General features: G+C 36.6%; 1 protein-coding gene across 4 annotated transcripts in view; it reads left to right on the top strand.

The window, feature by feature from the left end:
* The window catches only part of DYNC2LI1 (dynein cytoplasmic 2 light intermediate chain 1), a 44,963-nt gene extending 27,549 nt beyond the window's left edge, over window positions 1-17,414 (top strand). The window contains exons 6-14 of one of the 4 annotated variants that reach the window (XM_027113248.1): window positions 2,234-2,420; window positions 3,353-3,421; window positions 4,020-4,097; window positions 7,733-7,809; window positions 8,419-8,489; window positions 13,695-13,792; window positions 14,197-14,289; window positions 16,268-16,325; window positions 17,114-17,412. In XM_027113248.1, the coding sequence (XP_026969049.1) occupies window positions 2,234-2,420; window positions 3,353-3,421; window positions 4,020-4,097; window positions 7,733-7,809; window positions 8,419-8,489; window positions 13,695-13,792; window positions 14,197-14,289; window positions 16,268-16,285 (691 nt within the window). In that variant the 3' untranslated portion in view covers window positions 16,286-16,325; window positions 17,114-17,412. Of the gene's footprint in view, window positions 1-2,233; window positions 2,421-3,352; window positions 3,422-4,019; window positions 4,098-7,732; window positions 7,810-8,418; window positions 8,490-13,694; window positions 13,793-14,196; window positions 14,290-16,267; window positions 16,326-17,113 lie in introns of all 4 variants that reach the window. The other 3 variants (XR_003434056.1, XM_027113247.1, XM_027113249.1) reach the window with 3 other exon arrangements.
* The last annotated feature ends 777 nt before the right edge of the window (window positions 17,415-18,191 follow it).

Below are 18,191 nucleotides of genomic sequence, written 5' to 3'. Positions count from 1 at the left end.
GCACTGAACATTTCCACAGACCTTAGATAATTTGTAACAGAGCATTTCCTGTGGTCCACTTCCCTGTTTTAAAAGGTCGTGTTTTAAAAAAAATGTTTTTAGCTGTCATTTGCTATGAAGGTAAAAGTAACACAGATATTTCCAGTGCACTGGCAACATAAATCTTAATCTTAGAAAAAAGTTGAATAATCCATTTCTCCTTTGCTTAAAACAAAGTTATTTTCATTTGGAAAAAATGATAAATTTTATGTTTAATATATTACCACAGTTAAAAAAAGTTCAACCATAGTCCTCTCTTTTTTAAACATTAACCATACTAAAACTGTGAAAGTATAGTATCCTCACTTATGTATATTCTGTTACAATTAAGCAAAACTGGTTCTGAGCTTATTAAAATGACATAGATGTAGTTGGCTAGAGAATTTAATGGCTCAATAATTTTATAGAAAATCTTGCTAATTAATGTCTAAAAAGACTACTTTCTGGATTTAGACCTATAGTGTAGAATTTAGCTACTGTTCTGCTTTAATTACACAACACAGCTGATTTGCTCAAACTAAGCAAAATAACTTGACTGTATTATAACTAGCATGTATTATAATTCCTTGCTATATCTACTAGCAGAATGTTTGCCCTGTTGATCAAAAATATATTGGCCCATGATTATGGTTCTACATACTTATTATGACCATTTTCTGAAATACTCCTATATTTGTTCGTTTTTTATTGTAAAATATCATAACATAAAATTCACAGTTTTAGCCATTTTTAAATGTACAGTTTAGTAGCATTAAGTATATTCATGTTGTTGTGCAGCCACCACCACCATCCATCTCCAGAACATTTCATCTGCCCAAACTGAAACTGTACCCAATAAATAATAACTCCCTATTTCTTCCTTCTCCAACCCCTGGCAACCACCATTCTAGTTTCTGTCTCTATGATTTGACTACTCTAGGTACCTTATGTAAATGAAATCATATAATACTTGTCCTCTTGAGTCTAGCTTATTTCACTTAGCATAATGTCTTTAAGATGCATCCATGTTGTAGCATGTATCAGAATTCCCTTCCTTTTTAAGGCTGAATAATAGTTCATTGTATGTATATACCATGTTTTGTTCATCTCTTAACCCACTGATGGGCATCTGGGTCATTTCCCCCCTTTGGCAATTGCTAGTAATGCTGCTATGGACATTGGTATACAAATATCTATTTGAGTCCCTGATTTCAAAACACCCAGAAGTGGAATTGCAGGATCCTCTAATTTTTTGAGGAACCACTGTACTGCTTTCCACAGTGTCTGCTGTACTATTTTATATTCCCACTGGCAATGCACCAGGGTTCCAATTTCTCTATATCCTTACCAACACTCGTTATTTTCTGGGGGGTTTTGTTTATTTTTACTTTTATTTATCATAGCTATCCTAATGGGTGTGAAGCGGTATCTCATTGTGGTTTTGATTTGGGTTTCTCTAATGATTAGTGATATTGGGCCTCTTTTCATATGTTTATTGGCCATATGTATACCTTTAAATAGAGAAATGTGTATTTGAGTTATTTGCCCTTTTTAAATTGGGTTGTTATTGCTGAGGTTAGATTTACATGAACATGAGCACACATGCATGTGGTCACAGTGGTGGTGTGTGTGGTGGCCAGGGGTGTGCTTTCAGAGAGGCAGCAAGGTACAGCAGAAAGGCACGTGGCTCTGGATGTAAATACCAGCTCTACAATTTACTAGTTATATGAATCTGTGCCTCAGATTTCTAATCCATAAAATGGCCGTCATAACATCTTCTAGGAAGTGTTGTTGTTAAGAGTAAATAAGTTAGGTAGTCCTCCTAGCAAGGACCATCAGTAAATCTGTTTTCTTCTCCTTCACCAGGTTGTTGCATTGTTGCTGCTGCTGTGATTATTATTTTTGCTTCCCTTCTTTGGAGCACACAGCAAAAGTGGATCTAAATATGGCATTGTTGGACCCAATTACTTGCCGATTATTTGAACTGGATTATTACTAGTTCAAACAAAAACTTCAGTTGTGACACTTAAATATCACTAGGGAAAAGCACTAGAATAAATAAGGCTATAATTTTGGCATTTTTTTCTTAGGACATTGCTGGGGTTTTTTTTCTTAAACTATAGTGTTATTTTTAGAAAATAAATTTCAGTATAGTATGGCTTCAAATGGTAATTATTTTGACTTTTTTTTTTGAAACATGTTTTTATTTCTTTAGGACATTTTCTATTGTTCTTGTTTTGGACCTTTCGAAACCTAATGACCTTTGGCCCACCATGGAAAATCTGTTGCAAGCCACAAAACTTCATGTAGATAAAGTGATGATGAAACTGGGGAAGAAAAATGCTAAAGCAGTTTCTGAAATGAGACAGAAGATATGGAGCAATATGCAGAAGGACCATCCAGTGAGTTACTGTTGGGATTATCCCTAGAATTCTTAGCCCCATATACAGTTAAAGATAACATCACAAACAACTTCTTTAGATTTTTATGCATGAGTTGAAATTCATTTCATGTAGATGAACCTGTTCACTGGAAAATTATAGCAATTTAATAAAACCTCAGTAAGGGCAAAACAAGGAAAAAGATTTCATATGTCTTCTTGTTAGACATCTACTGTGACTGTTATGGCATATTACACCAATCAAAAGGAATAGAGTTTTAAAGTAGTAGTTTGATACTGATTTTATAATCTCTGTAAAATGAAGATAAAACACCAGGTTGTACAAATGTCACCTGGCAAAGGCTAGATAAGACTACAATTTTAAGCAAGGAATAGAATTTTAACAGCCTTTACCATCACTATACTTTACATTCATTTAGTGTCTGTCACATAATCAATATCTTTTTATCATCTGATAATTAATTAAACTATAAACTTGCAATATGATAACACAAGTAAGTCCTTTATATACAATCATGAATGTCGTCTTCTAGAAAACCAAGAGCAGTATTTTATATTGCCCAGAGTTTATGTGAGTGCGTTTTACAAAGGTAATATCAGAACAAAACTGATAGTTTATGGTTCCCATGTATAAATGTTATTGTAACAAACAGTTAATACGAAATAATAAAAAAAAAAAACAGGAAGGTGACATATTTAAGAAAATAAAAGGATACAACATGAAGAATAAATATCATAGTTTAGGGAATTGTCATTTCTAGTTTTATGCTTGAGAAATGTATTGATAGTTTAAGAAATTCAATATTGAAACAACCTCTATGTCAAGCAAACAATGTCAACATTATGGGAAGATTTAAAATGATATAAGTGGAAATTGATGAATACATAGTAATAAACAATTATAATGAATCAATGAAATATGTTTGTTAACAGGATCGTGAATTAATTGACCCATTTCCAATTCCTCTGGTCATAATTGGAAGTAAATACGATATTTTTCAGGTAAGCTCTTCCACTTCTAGTTGAGCTTGTTGTACTTGCATGCCTAGGCTTTATAGGAGAGGAACAAAAGTAATAATGAAATGACAAAAATGACTCTGGGAGGGAGAGGTCAAGGGGTCACACATCTTAAAGATTTTGGAAAAGAGGATATAGTTGGGAAAGAGAAAATAGGTAAGGAACAGTAAATACAGTGGAATGGGGATATGGCAGAAGATTTAGAAACTGAATCCAGTCCAGTCACCAAGGGACAGGGCCTATGTCCCAACTTTTAAATCTAAGAAAGTAGAAAATTAGTTTCTTCTTATCTTTGCTTGTCAGAGAATCCTTGGGGTATTCCGCACTAGAAAATGTGTGCTTATATCTAAATTCTATTGAGCTAAGTGTTTAAACAAGGAAAGATCTGGTAGCTGCAGCTCTAGAAGGCTGCAGCTACTGTTCAGCTCTCTATAGAAACAAATGCCAAGGTAATAGAATCCTACTCAAGGTATGTTCCAAAAAATAAATAAGAAAATCTATTTCTGTATTGAATAATTTGCACCTTTCTGCTACAGACACTAGTTCTCTCAACTTTTTTCTTTTTAATAACGTATTTCTTCAGGATTTTGACTCTGAGAAGAGGAAGGTAATATGCAAGACACTTCGATTTGTTGCACATTATTACGGAGCATCATTAATGGTTTGTACATTTCCTATCCTTTGGGTTTGAACGGACAGTAACAAATTTGGAAAGATTAACAGCTTGGTGCACAGTTATGAATGCTAATGCTTTTACTAATGCATGTCATTCTCTCCTTTCCCATTGCCTCAAAACCCTCTTGTTACGGAGTGTTTATAATGTATTTCTAGAACACACTCTGCTAGATGGCCTACCATTTCTTTGAAGCAAAAGTTCTAAATTTCTAATAGCCATAAACCCCCATCAATATTAAAGAGATAAATTGGTTGTTTATTTATTTATGTTTTCGTTTCCCCTTAAAAATTAGAATCTATGTTCTCTTAAAAGAAAAGAGAAAAAGACTAACAATTTTTTTAAAACCTAAATGCTGTTTGTTGTAGAGGTTAAAAATATGAACTTGGGAGTCATGCTGCCTGGGCAACCACTTACTAGATATGTGGTCTCAGACAAGTCACTTAATCTCACTGAAGCCTCAGTCTCCTGGTAAAATGGACAAAACAATACCTTCTTCATAGGGTTGTTGTGAGGATTAGTAGCCCGAGTACTGTGAAATGCTTAGCACAGGGTCTGACACAAAGTTCAGTAAAGGCTGGTTCTTTGTTTTTGTTTTTGCGGTACGCGGGCCTCTCACTGTTGTGGCCTCTCCCGCCGCGGAGCACAGGCTGCGGACGCACAGGCCCAGCAGGCATGGCCCACGGGCCCAGCCGCTCCGCAGCATGCGGGATCCTCCCGGACCGGGGCACGAACCCGCATCCCCTGCATTGGCAGGCGGACTCTCAACCACTGTGCCACCAGGGAAGCCCAAGGCTGGTTCTTATAATTACTGTTACATCATCTTCCACAGCAGGACCAAATGTTGCTGGATATCCTCTAACACAATAAAACATAAACGCATTTTTTATTTAAAAAAAAAAAGGAAAAACTTTCTTCCCATTTGAATGGTCTCTTTTTCCCTCTAAATCAGAGTGCTCAGAGGAACCTGTAGAAAACATGGCCTAGTCCCCAGCCTTCGTGGCTAGTATATTAAGATGAAAAGTAATAAATATGATCTGTATTTAAAATTTTTATACTTTTCAGAATGCTCCAAATATATTTTATTGTGTATTTTCTTAAAAATCATTACCTTTTATGTTTGTACTGTATCTGCTTACATATTAGGTTGACAGAGTACTTTGGAAATATTCTTTTTTTTAAATTCTTTTTCATATTCTTTTCCATTATGGTTTATTATGGGATATTGAATATAGTTCCCTGTGCTGTACAGTAGGACTTTGTTGTTTATCCATTCTGTATATTATAGTTTGCCTCTACTAATCCTGAACTCCCAATCCAACCTTCCCTCACCAACCCCCCCCTTGGCAACCACAAAAATATTCTTTATTGTTTTGAAAAAGATATGACGAATTTAAAGTAAATTACTCATTCAGAGTACAGAAGCAAAGACCATGGATCTTGTAGTTTCTTACTTTCACCACTAGATAAGGCCCCATACTTACTTCTGGTTAGTTCGCCGAGGGAAATCCCTGTCTTTCTTTAGGAACAGATCACATTTGATGATCCATCAGGGCCAGTCTGGTCTTACGGATACAAATTTAGGTGAAGTCAGGTCAACCCAGGCCACAGCAGGCCTGCAGTTAACCATGGTTCAAAAGACCCTAGAAGGTCAGGGACTAGGGAAAGGATTTGAGACTCCATCTCAGCTTTCAGTAAGCCAGAGGGTTCAGAGGTTGGGGTTATAAGAGCACTCTGGACCACCAGGGGAACCATAAAGCTTTTCTAGCTTCCCACACCAAGAAGAAAGCAGCCAGAGTTATCAAAGCCCCACCTTTCAGTTTCACTTCCACTCTTACCCTACAGCCCAGAGTTGCGTACTGCTTTACAAGGTTCAATGATACTCAGCAGTCTTTTTTGTTTTTAACACTATAGTTTATCCTTTATAATTCAGTCAAGAATACTGGTTTGATAGTATGAGCAATCTAATCAAGTTAACAAAAACAAACAAACAAAAACATTGGTAAGTAGAACCACATTCAGTGGAGAGCCAACAGGATGTTAGGGGACTTAGAATTAAGATGTATGAGGAACAGTATAAACATATATTCTGGCATCGGGATTGTGATAACACTCTTTAAACATTCGAAGGACTGATCCATGGAAGAGGGATTAAATATATTCTTTGCTTTCTTAGAGTCAATAACAAGGAATCAATAGAGCTTAGTTCAAATTAAGAAAGAAATTTCTAATGCTACCATTATCTGAAAATGGAATGAGTTGCTTTTGGAGATTATGAGTTCCCAGGCATTGAGTTCATAAGTAAAAGCTCTACAGCTATTTCTGGAGGATGTTTTCAAGGCAGTTGATGCAGTAGATGGGGGTGGGGTTGAGTTAGAAAACTTCCCACGTCCTGTGAAAGACATTTGTGACGAGGTTTTTTTCCTCACCATATAGGGAACATAATAGATAATATAATAATGATGATGATGAAAACTTGTGTTTTTAAAATTCAACTAAAGTTTTCATATTAGAAAATTGTCTCAGTGGAAGCCTAAAATTTTTCAATTTTTAAAAATAAATGTATCAGGGGCTTCCCTGGTGGCGCAGTGGTTGAGAGTCTGCCTGCCGATGCAGGGGACGCGGGTTTGTGCCCCAGTCCGGGAAGATCCCACATGCCGTGGAGCGGCTGGGCCCGTGAGCCATGGCTGCTGATCCTGCGCGTCCGGAGCCTGTGCTCCGCAACGGGAGAGGCCACAACAGTGAGAGGCCCACGTACCACATGCATGCATGCATAAATAAATAAATAAAATCTTACATATTCACCTGAGTGTTCTCCTTTGAATGTTTTCCCTGGAGCCTGTTCTTAATCCAGAATGAATATTATCCTGAAAATTGAACTCTGTACATTATAATTACATCTCATTTTGGTTCAAGATTGTTTTTCCCACTTTCATACATCTTGGTCATTCTTATTTGGCTGGGTGACTTTGGTATTTCCAAAAATCAAATTAGTCTTAAAAGATTTGTAGGGTAACCATATGTCCTAGTTTCACCTGATTTCTCAGATTAATGATTAATAGTAGCCACCCCGTTTCGTTCTCTAAAATGTTCTGGTTATGATCATTCTAGTTATAGACCACCACTGAGAATATAGTAGCTTATTTTGCAGGTTCCAAAGGCAATTCAGAAGAGAAGTTAAAAAAAGGTTTTAGTGAGTATCAGTATCTGTTGGACTAATCTGCAACTCCCACATTAACTGCTTTGAAGACAGTCATATGCCCTTAGGTGAAAAAGTTATTTATGATGCATACCTCCTACATTTTAAACAAACCAGATTGCATTTTGGCAATGATTACGATCCATTTGTGGGAGTAGTGGAAATGATCAGTGCATAAAAACAAGTCCATTCAATATCATGCACTCATGAAGTTTGAAGAGTAAGTTAAAACAAATTTACTGAGATTTTTCTTTCCCTTTATTCAAAGGTTTTGTTTTGCTTACTGAAACACAAGTATTGTTGGACAAATAGATAGTATTTCTCTCTGCAATCTGTACTTGTTCAAAGCCATATTTATTTTACCTGTTTCTGTGATCTGAAAGCAGAGCATGTAATTTATTCTCCTGATTTATTTTCTTTCTAGTTTACCAGTAAATCAGAAGCTCTATTACTAAAAATACGTGGAGTTATTAACCAGTTGGCATTTGGCATTGACAAAAGGTACTGTTAAAATATTTTTTAAATATCTTTTTATCTTTTTTTTTTTGCTGTTGTTATTGTCTCATCTGATTATTGTTCTCACAAGTCTTTTGCTTCGTGACCAGGAAAGTGCCTCAGATGACTGTTCTTAGAGATAATTTCATATTGTCTCCTGCTTCTTATATTGTTTAAATATTTATCAAATTTTACAACTAAAATGTTATATAATACTTAGTTTGAGACTAGACAAAACAATGATACTATTATACTTGTTTCCCTGATTTCTTTTACTTCTTTTCCCTCATTTCAGTAGCCTTCCCGCTATTATCACTTTTTTATATTGATTAGAAGTGGAATCAATCATTTTAGTGTGTATTTTTCTTATCCTTGCTAACTTTCCTTGGTTTTGATTTGAGGTAATTTGGGTCTGTCATTTTTTTTTCTCCTATAATACATTTATTAGTGCTCTACTTTAATTTTTGGAATCATATTAATATTCATTCATTCATTTTGAGCAATGCTGTCACCAGTGGCTAGATATAAAACTTGGCTCTTGTATTTACCGTAGAGAGTGGCAGGATATTTGATTGCTAAACTTAATTGGATTCTTTTTTCTTCTTATCCATGTAGCAAATCAACATGTGTGGATCAGAATAAACCACTGTTTGTCACAGCAGGATTGGATTCTTTAAGTCAAATAGGTTGGTGAACTTATTAAGATTGTTCAGTGGTTTTTTAATTGCTTATTGATTTTGTCCTACTCCCTGTTCACTTCATCTCCAACATCTCCTAACTCTAACCATCATTTCCGGTTTCATTATTGTTGCTGTTATTCTTTGTATACACAGTATTGATGCAAAATGCATCACATTGACATATTTGTGATGGAAGGGATGTTGTCACATAAGAGACTGATTTCTAATCTATATTCCACTATATCTATATAGATCTATATATAGATCTATATATAGAAATCTATATATAGATTTCTAATCTATATTCCACTAAAAATTTTGCATGTATTTTCTTTCCCTCACTGATTTCCAGATACTTTTAAATTTTAGCTCCTTGCATTTAGAAGAAAACCAGAAGCATAGAGTGGTCAGGAAATTCAAAGCTATATATTATGGGCAATGATGAAAAATCTGAGATTCAAGTGTTGGAATAAATCAAAAAGAACACAGTTGTACTAACTAGGTATGCCTTAATTTTTCATTATGAAAAATTGCCTCTCATCCAATGGGATGTGTTTCCTAAACTTACAGATGTCCTAGACTCATGAAGCAAAAGAAATTTCAAGCATTTATGTAGGCAAGCTCCTTATCTTCTCACAGAAGCTATTTTCATTGTGGAGATTCTCAGGCCTAGCAACTCTATATGCTGGGGTTGGCATAGTTTGGTTTTAACACTCTAATAGACAATAATTTTCTTTTTTATTTCCCATCCCCCGTTACTGTTATAAGCTAAAGTTGACTTGACTTCGAATGTAGAGATCTTTGTCATGAGATTGTAGATTGAATTGGAATGAAAAGAATAGAGGTATTAATGAGTGATTATAAATACTGATTTTTATAATACTTATTATTACCAACTTAATTTCATTAGCAGTGAGAATCACTGTAATGATAGATAATGCTGATGGAAATCTTTTGCCCATGTAAGTAGTTGGAGGTCAGAAAAGGGTTGAAAAATACTGAATTTAAAAAATCATGGAGGGACTTCCCTGGTGGCACAGTGGTTAAGACTCCACGCTCCCGATGCAGGGGGCCAGGGTTTGATCCCTGGTCAGGGAACTAGATCCCACATGCATGCAGCAACTAAGAGTTCACATACCAGAACTAAGGAGCCCGCCTGCTGCAACTAAGACCCAGTGCTATCAAATAAATACAATAAATTTTTTAAAAATCATGGAGCTCGGACCCCATCAAAATTAAAAACTTTTGCTCTTAAAAGCCCATGTGATGCCGCGGAGCGGCTAGGCCCGTGAGCCATGGCCGCTGAGCCTGCGCGTCCAGAGCCTGTGCTCCGCAATGGGAGAGGCCACAACAGTGACAGGCCTGTGTACCGCAAAAAAAAAAAAAAAAGCCCATGTGAAAAGGATAAAAAGACATGCTACAATCTGGGAGAAAATATTTTCAAACTACATATTTTACAAAGGACTAGTATCTAGAATATATAAATAACAGTAAAAAAAAATCCAATTAGAAAATATGCAAAAGAGGACTTCCCCAGTGGGGAAGACTCCACGCTCCCAATGCAGGGGGCCCAGGTTCAATCCCTGGTCAGGGAACTAGATCCCGCGTGCATGCATCAACTAAGTTCACATGCCGCAAGTAACAAGTCCACATGGGGCTTCCCTGGTGGGGCAGTGGTTAAGAATCCTCCTGCCAGTGCCCGGAACATGGGTTTGAGCCCTGGTCCAGGAAGATTCCACATGCTGCGGAGCAACTAAGGCCATGCACCACAACTACTGAGCCTGCACTCTAGAGCCCGTGAGCCACAAGTACTGAGCCCATGTACCTAGAGCCCGTGCTCTGCAACAAGAGAAGCCACCACAATGAGAAGCCCATGCACCACAACCAAGAGTAGCCCCCGCTCGCTGCAACTAGAGAAAGCCCATGCACAGCAATGAAGACCCAATGCAGCCAAAAAAAAAAAAAAAGTCCACATGGTGCAACTAAGAAGTCTGCCTGCCGCAACTAAAGATCCCATGTGCCACAATTAAGACTTGGTGCAGCCTAGATAGATAGATAGATAGAAAGAAAATATGCAAAAGACATGCCCAGATATTTCACTAAAAAGGATATACAAATGGCAAATAAGCACATGAAGAGATGTTTAATATCATTAATCATTAAGGAAATGCAAATGAGATATCGCCACACACTTAATAGAATAGGTAAAATAAAATATAGTGATAACACCAGATGCTTGTGAGGGGATGTGAGGAAACTGGATCACTCATACATTGCTGGTGGGGATGTAAAATGGTACAGCCACTCTTGAAAACAGTTTGATGGTTTCTTATAAAACTAAACTTGCAGCTACCAAATGACCTAGAAATTGCAGTGTTGGGCATTTATGTGGGAGAAATGAAAACTTATGTTCACATAAAAATCTGTACACAAATGTTCATGACAGCTTTATTTGTAATAGCCCAAAAGTGGAAACAACCCAGATATCATTCAACAGGTAAGTGGATAAACTGTGGTATATCCCTACCATGGAACACTACTCAGCAATAAAAAAGAACAAACTATTGATACATAACAGCAACTTGGGTGAATCTCCAGGGAATTATACTAAATTTTAAAAGCCAATGAGAAAAGATTACGTACAATATAATTCTATTTATATAAAATTTTGGAATGAAAACATTTTAGAAATGGAGGAAAGATTAATAGTTGTCAGAGGTTAGGGACAGAACTGTAGGTAGGGAGGTAGGGGGAGGAATCGAGGAGGTAGGTGTGGTTATAAAAGGGCAACACAAGGGATCCTTCTGAGAATGGAACTGTTCAGTATCTTGACTGTGGTAGTGAATATATGAACCTACAAAGGTGATAAAATTCTGTACAATACACACACACACACACACACACACGCACACACACAAATGAGGACAAGGAAGAGATTTGGGAAATCTAAGTAAGATCGGTGGGTTATATCAGTGTCTTACTCACCAAAGTGGTAAGGAGGCCCTGAAAGATCAAGAGTGAAACAGTCTTAGTGAACAATGTAGATGCTAGAATAGAAAGAATGACAAATCTCAGACTGTGGGTTGAAAATTGCCAAGAAGTGGCAGCATATTTTCAAATTTTTCATATTAACTTAATTTTTTTTTAAACACTGTAATTGTTTTATTTTTCAGGTTCATTTTGAAAGGCAGTATTCATTAGGGTGTATATTTTGGCAGTTTTTTAAGAGGGACTTTTAAAAAATTTATGTATATTTATTTTTGGCTGTGTTGGGTCTTTGTTTCTGTGCGAGGGCTTTCTCTAGTTGTGGCAAGCAGGGGCCACTCTTCATCGCAGTATGCGGGCCTCTCACTATCGCAGCCTCTCTTGTTGTGGAGCACAGGCTCCAGACGCGCAGGCTCAGTAGTTGTGGCTCACGGGCCTAGTTGCTCCGCGGCATGTGGGATCTTCCCAGACCAGGGCTCAAACTTGTGTCCCCTGCATCGGCAGGCGGATTCTCAACCACTGCGCCACCAGGGAAGCGCTAACTTAATTTTAAATTAAATTATACAAGCAATACCTAAAGACATTCTCCATATAAAATCTTGAAATAGTATATATTAGGATCAAGTTTAATATTCCAGACCATTTTCTATATATGTGAATGTGGTATAGAAAAAACTTTTTTTGTTTTTTAATGTAATTTTTATTTTGCATTGGAGTATAGTTGATTTACAATGTTGTGTTAGTTTCAGGTATACAGCAAAGTGATTCAGTTATACATATACATATATCCATTCTTTTTTCAGATTCTTTTCCCATATAGGTTATTACAGAATATTGAGTAGATTTCCCTGTGCTATACAGTAGGTCCTTGTTGATTGTCTATTTTATATATAGTAGTGTGTATATGTTAATCCCAAATTCCAAATTTATCCCTCCCCCACCTTACCCCTTTGGTAATCCTAAGTTTGTTTTTGAAGTCTGTGAGTCTATTTCTGTGTTGTAAATAAGTTCATTTGCCTCATTTTTTTAGATTCCACATATGATATCATATATTTGTCTTTCTCTGACTGACTTACTTCACTTAGTATGATACTCTCTAGGTCCATCCACATTGCTGCAAATGGCATTATTTCACTCTTTTTTATGGCTGAGTAATATTCCATTGTATATATGTACCATATCTTTTTTTTTATTGGAATATAATTGCTTTACCATGTTGTGTTAGTTTCTGCTGTAGAATAAAGTGAATCAGCTATATGTATACATATATCCCCTCCCTCTTGAGCCTCCCTCCCACCCGCCCCCATCCCATGTGATGACCCCATGCTCTAGGTCATCACAGAGTGCCGAGCTGAGCTCCCTGTGCTATACAGCAGCTTCCCACTAGCTGTCTATTTTACACATGGTAGTGTGTATATATCAGTGCTACTCTCTCAATTCATCCCACACTCCCCTTTCCCCACTGCGTCCACAAGTCCATTCTCTACGTCTGCATCTCTTTTCCTGCCCTGCAAATAGGTTCATCAGTACCATTAGAAACAACTATTTGTTTTAATATAATTGTATCATTCTATATCATTTTGAAGTTTTCCTTTTTCCATATTAATGCTACATGTAAGTCTATTTGGTACTTTGACTGCTGGGTAATGTTATAGAGCATGGCTGTGCATAGTAATTTAGTTCACTATACCTCTATTGATGGACATTTCGGTTGTGGCCAATTTTTCACTAATACAAGTGATGCAGCCATGTGAAATCCTTAATACATGTATGTAGGTGTTTCTAGGGTAAACACCCAAAACTGGAATTGCTGGTTAATAGAGTGTGACCTTTTTTAGTATTTTCATAGTATTCACTAGTGCCTTATTACTCTCTGATTTAGCTGTCCCAATTTGCATTCTACTCATTAGCACATAAGAATAACTGTTTCCTTACACATTCATGAACACATGAGAATATCAAACTTTATATTTTTGCCAAGCAGCAATTTAAATGTGGGGAAAGAGAATTATAGTTTACTCATTACTCTATCTCCTCTTCCTCTGGTACTAGAATCTGCCCCAGTGGCCTTGCTACACTGGGTTGGGGTAAACTTTAATAGTGACTACAGGAAAGGAGAAATGAGTGATCTAAGATTTATATTTTTATAAGTATCATCTGTTTTATTGATAGAGTTTGTAATGTTTTAGTCAATGCAGTCATTTGGAGTAAAACTTCCAATTTTAGGATCTCCTCCCGTTCCTGACAATGACATTGGAAAGTTTCATGCCCATTCACCAATGGAATTGTGGAAAAAAGTGTATGAAAAGCTCTTTCCACCAAAGGTATATATTTCTAATTCTTTTAAAGCAAGAATTTTCAGCACTATTCAACAGTTATTGGGAAATGTTTCAGCAGGCCTATTATAGTAACTTTGTTTTCTACTCACATGCTCAAAAATCAATTAAACATTTGCTAAAAATCTACTGTATATGAGGCACTGTGGGGTTTAAAAGATGCGTAAGACACAGTTCTCACTCTGCTTCCAAACAGAGCTCTCGCTGGTTGTTAGAGAAGGGAGAGGCAACATCTGAAAGACGAGGGAGAGAGGACCTGGGGGAATTTGAACTGACGCTCAGCAGCGAGGGCCAGCTGAGGAACGAGAACTTGGCTTGCAGGGTAGTTGATAACCCTGCGTTGAAGGTTTTGGACTATGGGCATGAAATGATTTGAAGAATTGTGATTTCAGAGTGTCAACACATTAAAAGATGTCAAGGACCCTGCAAGAGACCCTCAGTATGCTGAAAGCGAAGTTGATGAAATGAGAATTCAGAAGGATCAGGTATTATCCTAAACATTTATTTTATTTCATCTTAAGTTTTATCACAGAAATATCCTTAGAATTCCATAAATTTTTCTCAATTTAATTTTTTACTTTTAAAATTATTTAAATAGTACATCTTCACTATATATTAAAAAATTTTGATATGCATCAAGAAGGAACTAAAAATCACCTATCATTCTACCACCCAGAGATGACTTGGTGTTCACATATCCTTTTTGGACTTTCCAGTTTACTTTATGTTGAAGATGGGTAGTGATTCTTACCTCACTGTTGGGGAGACACTTCCATAATATTCTTTTGTTTGTGGGATTATTTAAAAGGTTTTGTTTTTTTATTAGGACATTTAGATGTATCTATACTTTTCTTGTATCAGAAAAATTAAGGACTGAAAGCACACAAACGCAGTTGACAAAACCCAGAGTCTCTCAGGAAAGTGATTAAAAGTGGAGACTGCTTTCCATATATGCCAGATAGCACCATTTGTGATACACAGTCTAATGTAAGAATGCAAAAGTTGGTAAACTCATCATGGTCCAATATTTAGATTTTCCCAGATCTCCTTTTAGTTTGATAAAATGAGTCACTGTACAGGACATGCCCTTACTATAAGCACAGTAAATTGAATGCCCTGACCACCTCTCAGGTGGGATTTACAGAGCTGTGTAACTTGGGCAGTCACATTGTTGCAAGGATAACCTGAAAGCAACCACCCACTGCAAGCGGGGACCAGCGTCTTTTTCTCAGCACTAGCCTTTCACCTTCAGGGGCTCTAGAATAAGTAAGCAAAACGTTTAAGTACAGAAGACTTTTGAAAAATATGTCATGAATATTTAGAGGGTGTTTTAGCTGTAGCAAAGTAAGAGGCATGTTGTAGGGACACTAAAATGACCTCATGTAACCCTTATTATGTGTGCAGGTTGGCTATAGAGATTAGTTGGAAGTCATCTCTGAATTAATATTTATCTAGGAGTTAATGACTAACTGCCATTGTTGATAAGAGTATCTGTTTATATTAGATAGTGAGCCCTTTTTTTTTGCACACACACACACACACACACACACACACACACACACACATATTGTTAAAGCCCTAGAGTATTTCTGAGCATCATGAGTTTTCACATTCAAATACATCTTCCCTAACTGACCTAAAACCATATGAATTTTGAGTGGAACTGGAAAGCAGCCCCACAATATCTTTCTTTACTCAACCCTTGTACCTCACTAATTCTACATTCTCTTGACTGAGAGATTTTTTTTTTTTTTAACTCACCTGAAAAGTTATAATATCCTAATTTTGCCTCTTTCATAGTATTTTATTCATGGTATCTTAGTTGATGAATTGATTTTCGTTTGCACGTGTAGTACCTTAACATAATTTTATGCTTCTGCTTTAAAAGTCATGCTAATGATTACCAGTTGATGCTCAATTATTTTATTGATGTCCATTTCCAAATTTTGACATTCTAATATCCAAAACTTTAAATTTATATCTTCTCTGTTTGCTGTCTGTAGAAGAGAGAAACTACTAGCACAGAATCTCAAAGCAATGCCCTCACCATTAGCATTGGTAAAAATAATTCAATTAAAGAAAGTCTGTGATAACTGATTACTGTTTATTCTTTATGAGCAAACAGTCTTTGAAACCATAAGTTGCTGGTAAGATAACTGGTGAACTGAGCTAACTTCATTAGAAGAAATAAACGAAGCTATAAAGACTGCTTCAGAGTTAATACTATAAAAAATCCTTCTGAAGTCTTTATACAGTTTTGAAACTTTCAACATTTAAATTTTAATAACTTAGAGTATAGGTATGAAAGAGACAATCTGCAATTTTTTTCTGAAAATGAGAATCTAATTTTCTTTTCCTAGCGAAAATGAACTTGTTATGTTAGCCAAAGGGCAGTGATTGCCTTATCTTGCAGAGTAACCACTTTTTGCTTATCTGAAATAATAATATACTTTGTACACTTAGACATTGAACAACATGTAAGAGGCCAGGAGGCAATCCCCTTAGATGATCCCTTTTGCAGGTCAGTCATCTCATGCAGGATATTCACCCCCACTAAAAGTTATCTCTGTTTTATGAATTGTGAAAGGAACATATACTCATTGTGAAAAAAGTCAAGACATGGAAGTGTATAACAGAAAATGGAAGTGTCCTGCCCTCTCTCCACCTATTTGCCTTTTCATGTGGTACATAAGACCACTGTTGTTTTTGCTGGCTGCCTATGAAGTCAAGTGTGAATGAGCACTGATGTATTTAATCAGTCCTTACTGGGAGATGTCTAAGCCATTTCCAATTGTGTGCCACTATACACAGCTCAGTGAATATCCTTCTATTGCTATTCTTCTGCTCTTCTCTATTATACTTATTGATAAAATTCTAAAGGTACAATCACTGGGTCAAACGATATGTACATTTTAAACATTGATACCTTGCTGACTTCAACCACAATTTGACAAGAGTTGAACAGCAAACATTTAAAAATAAGATCACTTTTATATACTTAAAGTATGCCAAATGCTTAATTCTGTTAGTTGAAAAACAACTTGTATATACTATATAGCGTATATTTTGTCTGAAACTTTAATAAATTCATCTCCAAGTGCTGCTTTGGTGACACGGAAACTCTGAAGACTGCATTTCTAGAAAATAAATCCTAAGTATAATTATTTATAAAACAGTTGGCAAGAAATTTGGAGAATGATGATGTTATAAAGGATACACTGTTAACCCAAAAAAATGCTAAGGCAGTTTTAAGGTGCCTAGTTTTAAAATTTTAAGTTTTTTTGCAAGTAACACATATTTTTGTTTTAGGAACTGGAACAGTACAAAAGAAGTTCTTCCAAGTCTTGGAAACAAATTGAGCTTGGTTCCTGAACCTAATGCAACTAGAGGGTATTTATTTCTTCTTTTCCAAATATAAGTAAGATTATTTTATTACTTAATATTATATTAATAAGTGAGGAAAGTCTACATGTGTAATTTGTTAAAGGAAAAGTGGAATTTCTTGTATTAGTGCAACTCCCTGCATACTTTTAACTCTCTTAAAAGGGAAAACTTTGTATAATTACATGCAATATTTTTTTAAAAATAAAAAATCTTGCAGGACCTACCTTTAACATGTTTAAGTAGTGTGTACTTGGTTCAGCCTCTGTAAGTTTCTGCTTATGTTTTCAGGAATATGAAAGCAAGAGCATTTAGTAACAGTTGTGAGTATAAGGTTAAGCATTTATATTAGACACATTCCTTCTCTAAGGAGTTCTCAGCTGTGTCTGGTAAGAAAAGTAGAATTGGGGTCACTTTCACAGGTGTCATCATTTTACTCTAATTAATGGTAAGGCACAAGAAGCATGGAAGTACTTTTTTAAAATGCACATTTCTGAGCAGCAATCAAGATGGTGGAATAGTAGGAAGTGAAGCTTCTCCCACAAATACATCAAAAACACATCTACATGTGGAACGATTCTCACAGAATATCTACTGAACACTGGCAGAAGACCTCAGACTGTTGAAAGGGCAAGAAAATCTCCAGGTAACTTCCAGGTAGGAAAAAATAAAAAGAGAAAGGAATCGAGATGGGACCTGCACCCCTGGGAGGGAGCTATGAAAGAGGAAAGGTTCCTGCACCCGGGAAAGCCCCTTCACTGGTGGGGAGATCTGCTGGGACAGAAGGGGAGCTTCAGAGACTCAGAGGAGAATGCAGCAGCCGGTTTGTGGCAGCCAGAGCAGAGGGAAAACTGCACAGATGGTCTGTTCAGTGCTGCCGCCCTGCACTCACCAGCCTGAGATGCAGGTCCACCGGTGCGGGTGGGGACTGGGTGCCGGAACTCGGGCTTTGGAGATCAGACCCAGGGAGAGGACTGGGGTTGGCTGTGCAGAAACAGCCTGGGGC

This window comes from Aethalodelphis obliquidens, unplaced genomic scaffold (genome assembly GCF_003676395.1).
Source record: "Aethalodelphis obliquidens isolate GAN/ISIS:26980383/991018 unplaced genomic scaffold, ASM367639v1 scaffold12, whole genome shotgun sequence".
Lineage (NCBI taxonomy): Eukaryota > Metazoa > Chordata > Mammalia > Artiodactyla > Delphinidae > Aethalodelphis > Aethalodelphis obliquidens.
This window is presented reverse-complemented; position numbering and strand designations above follow the sequence as displayed.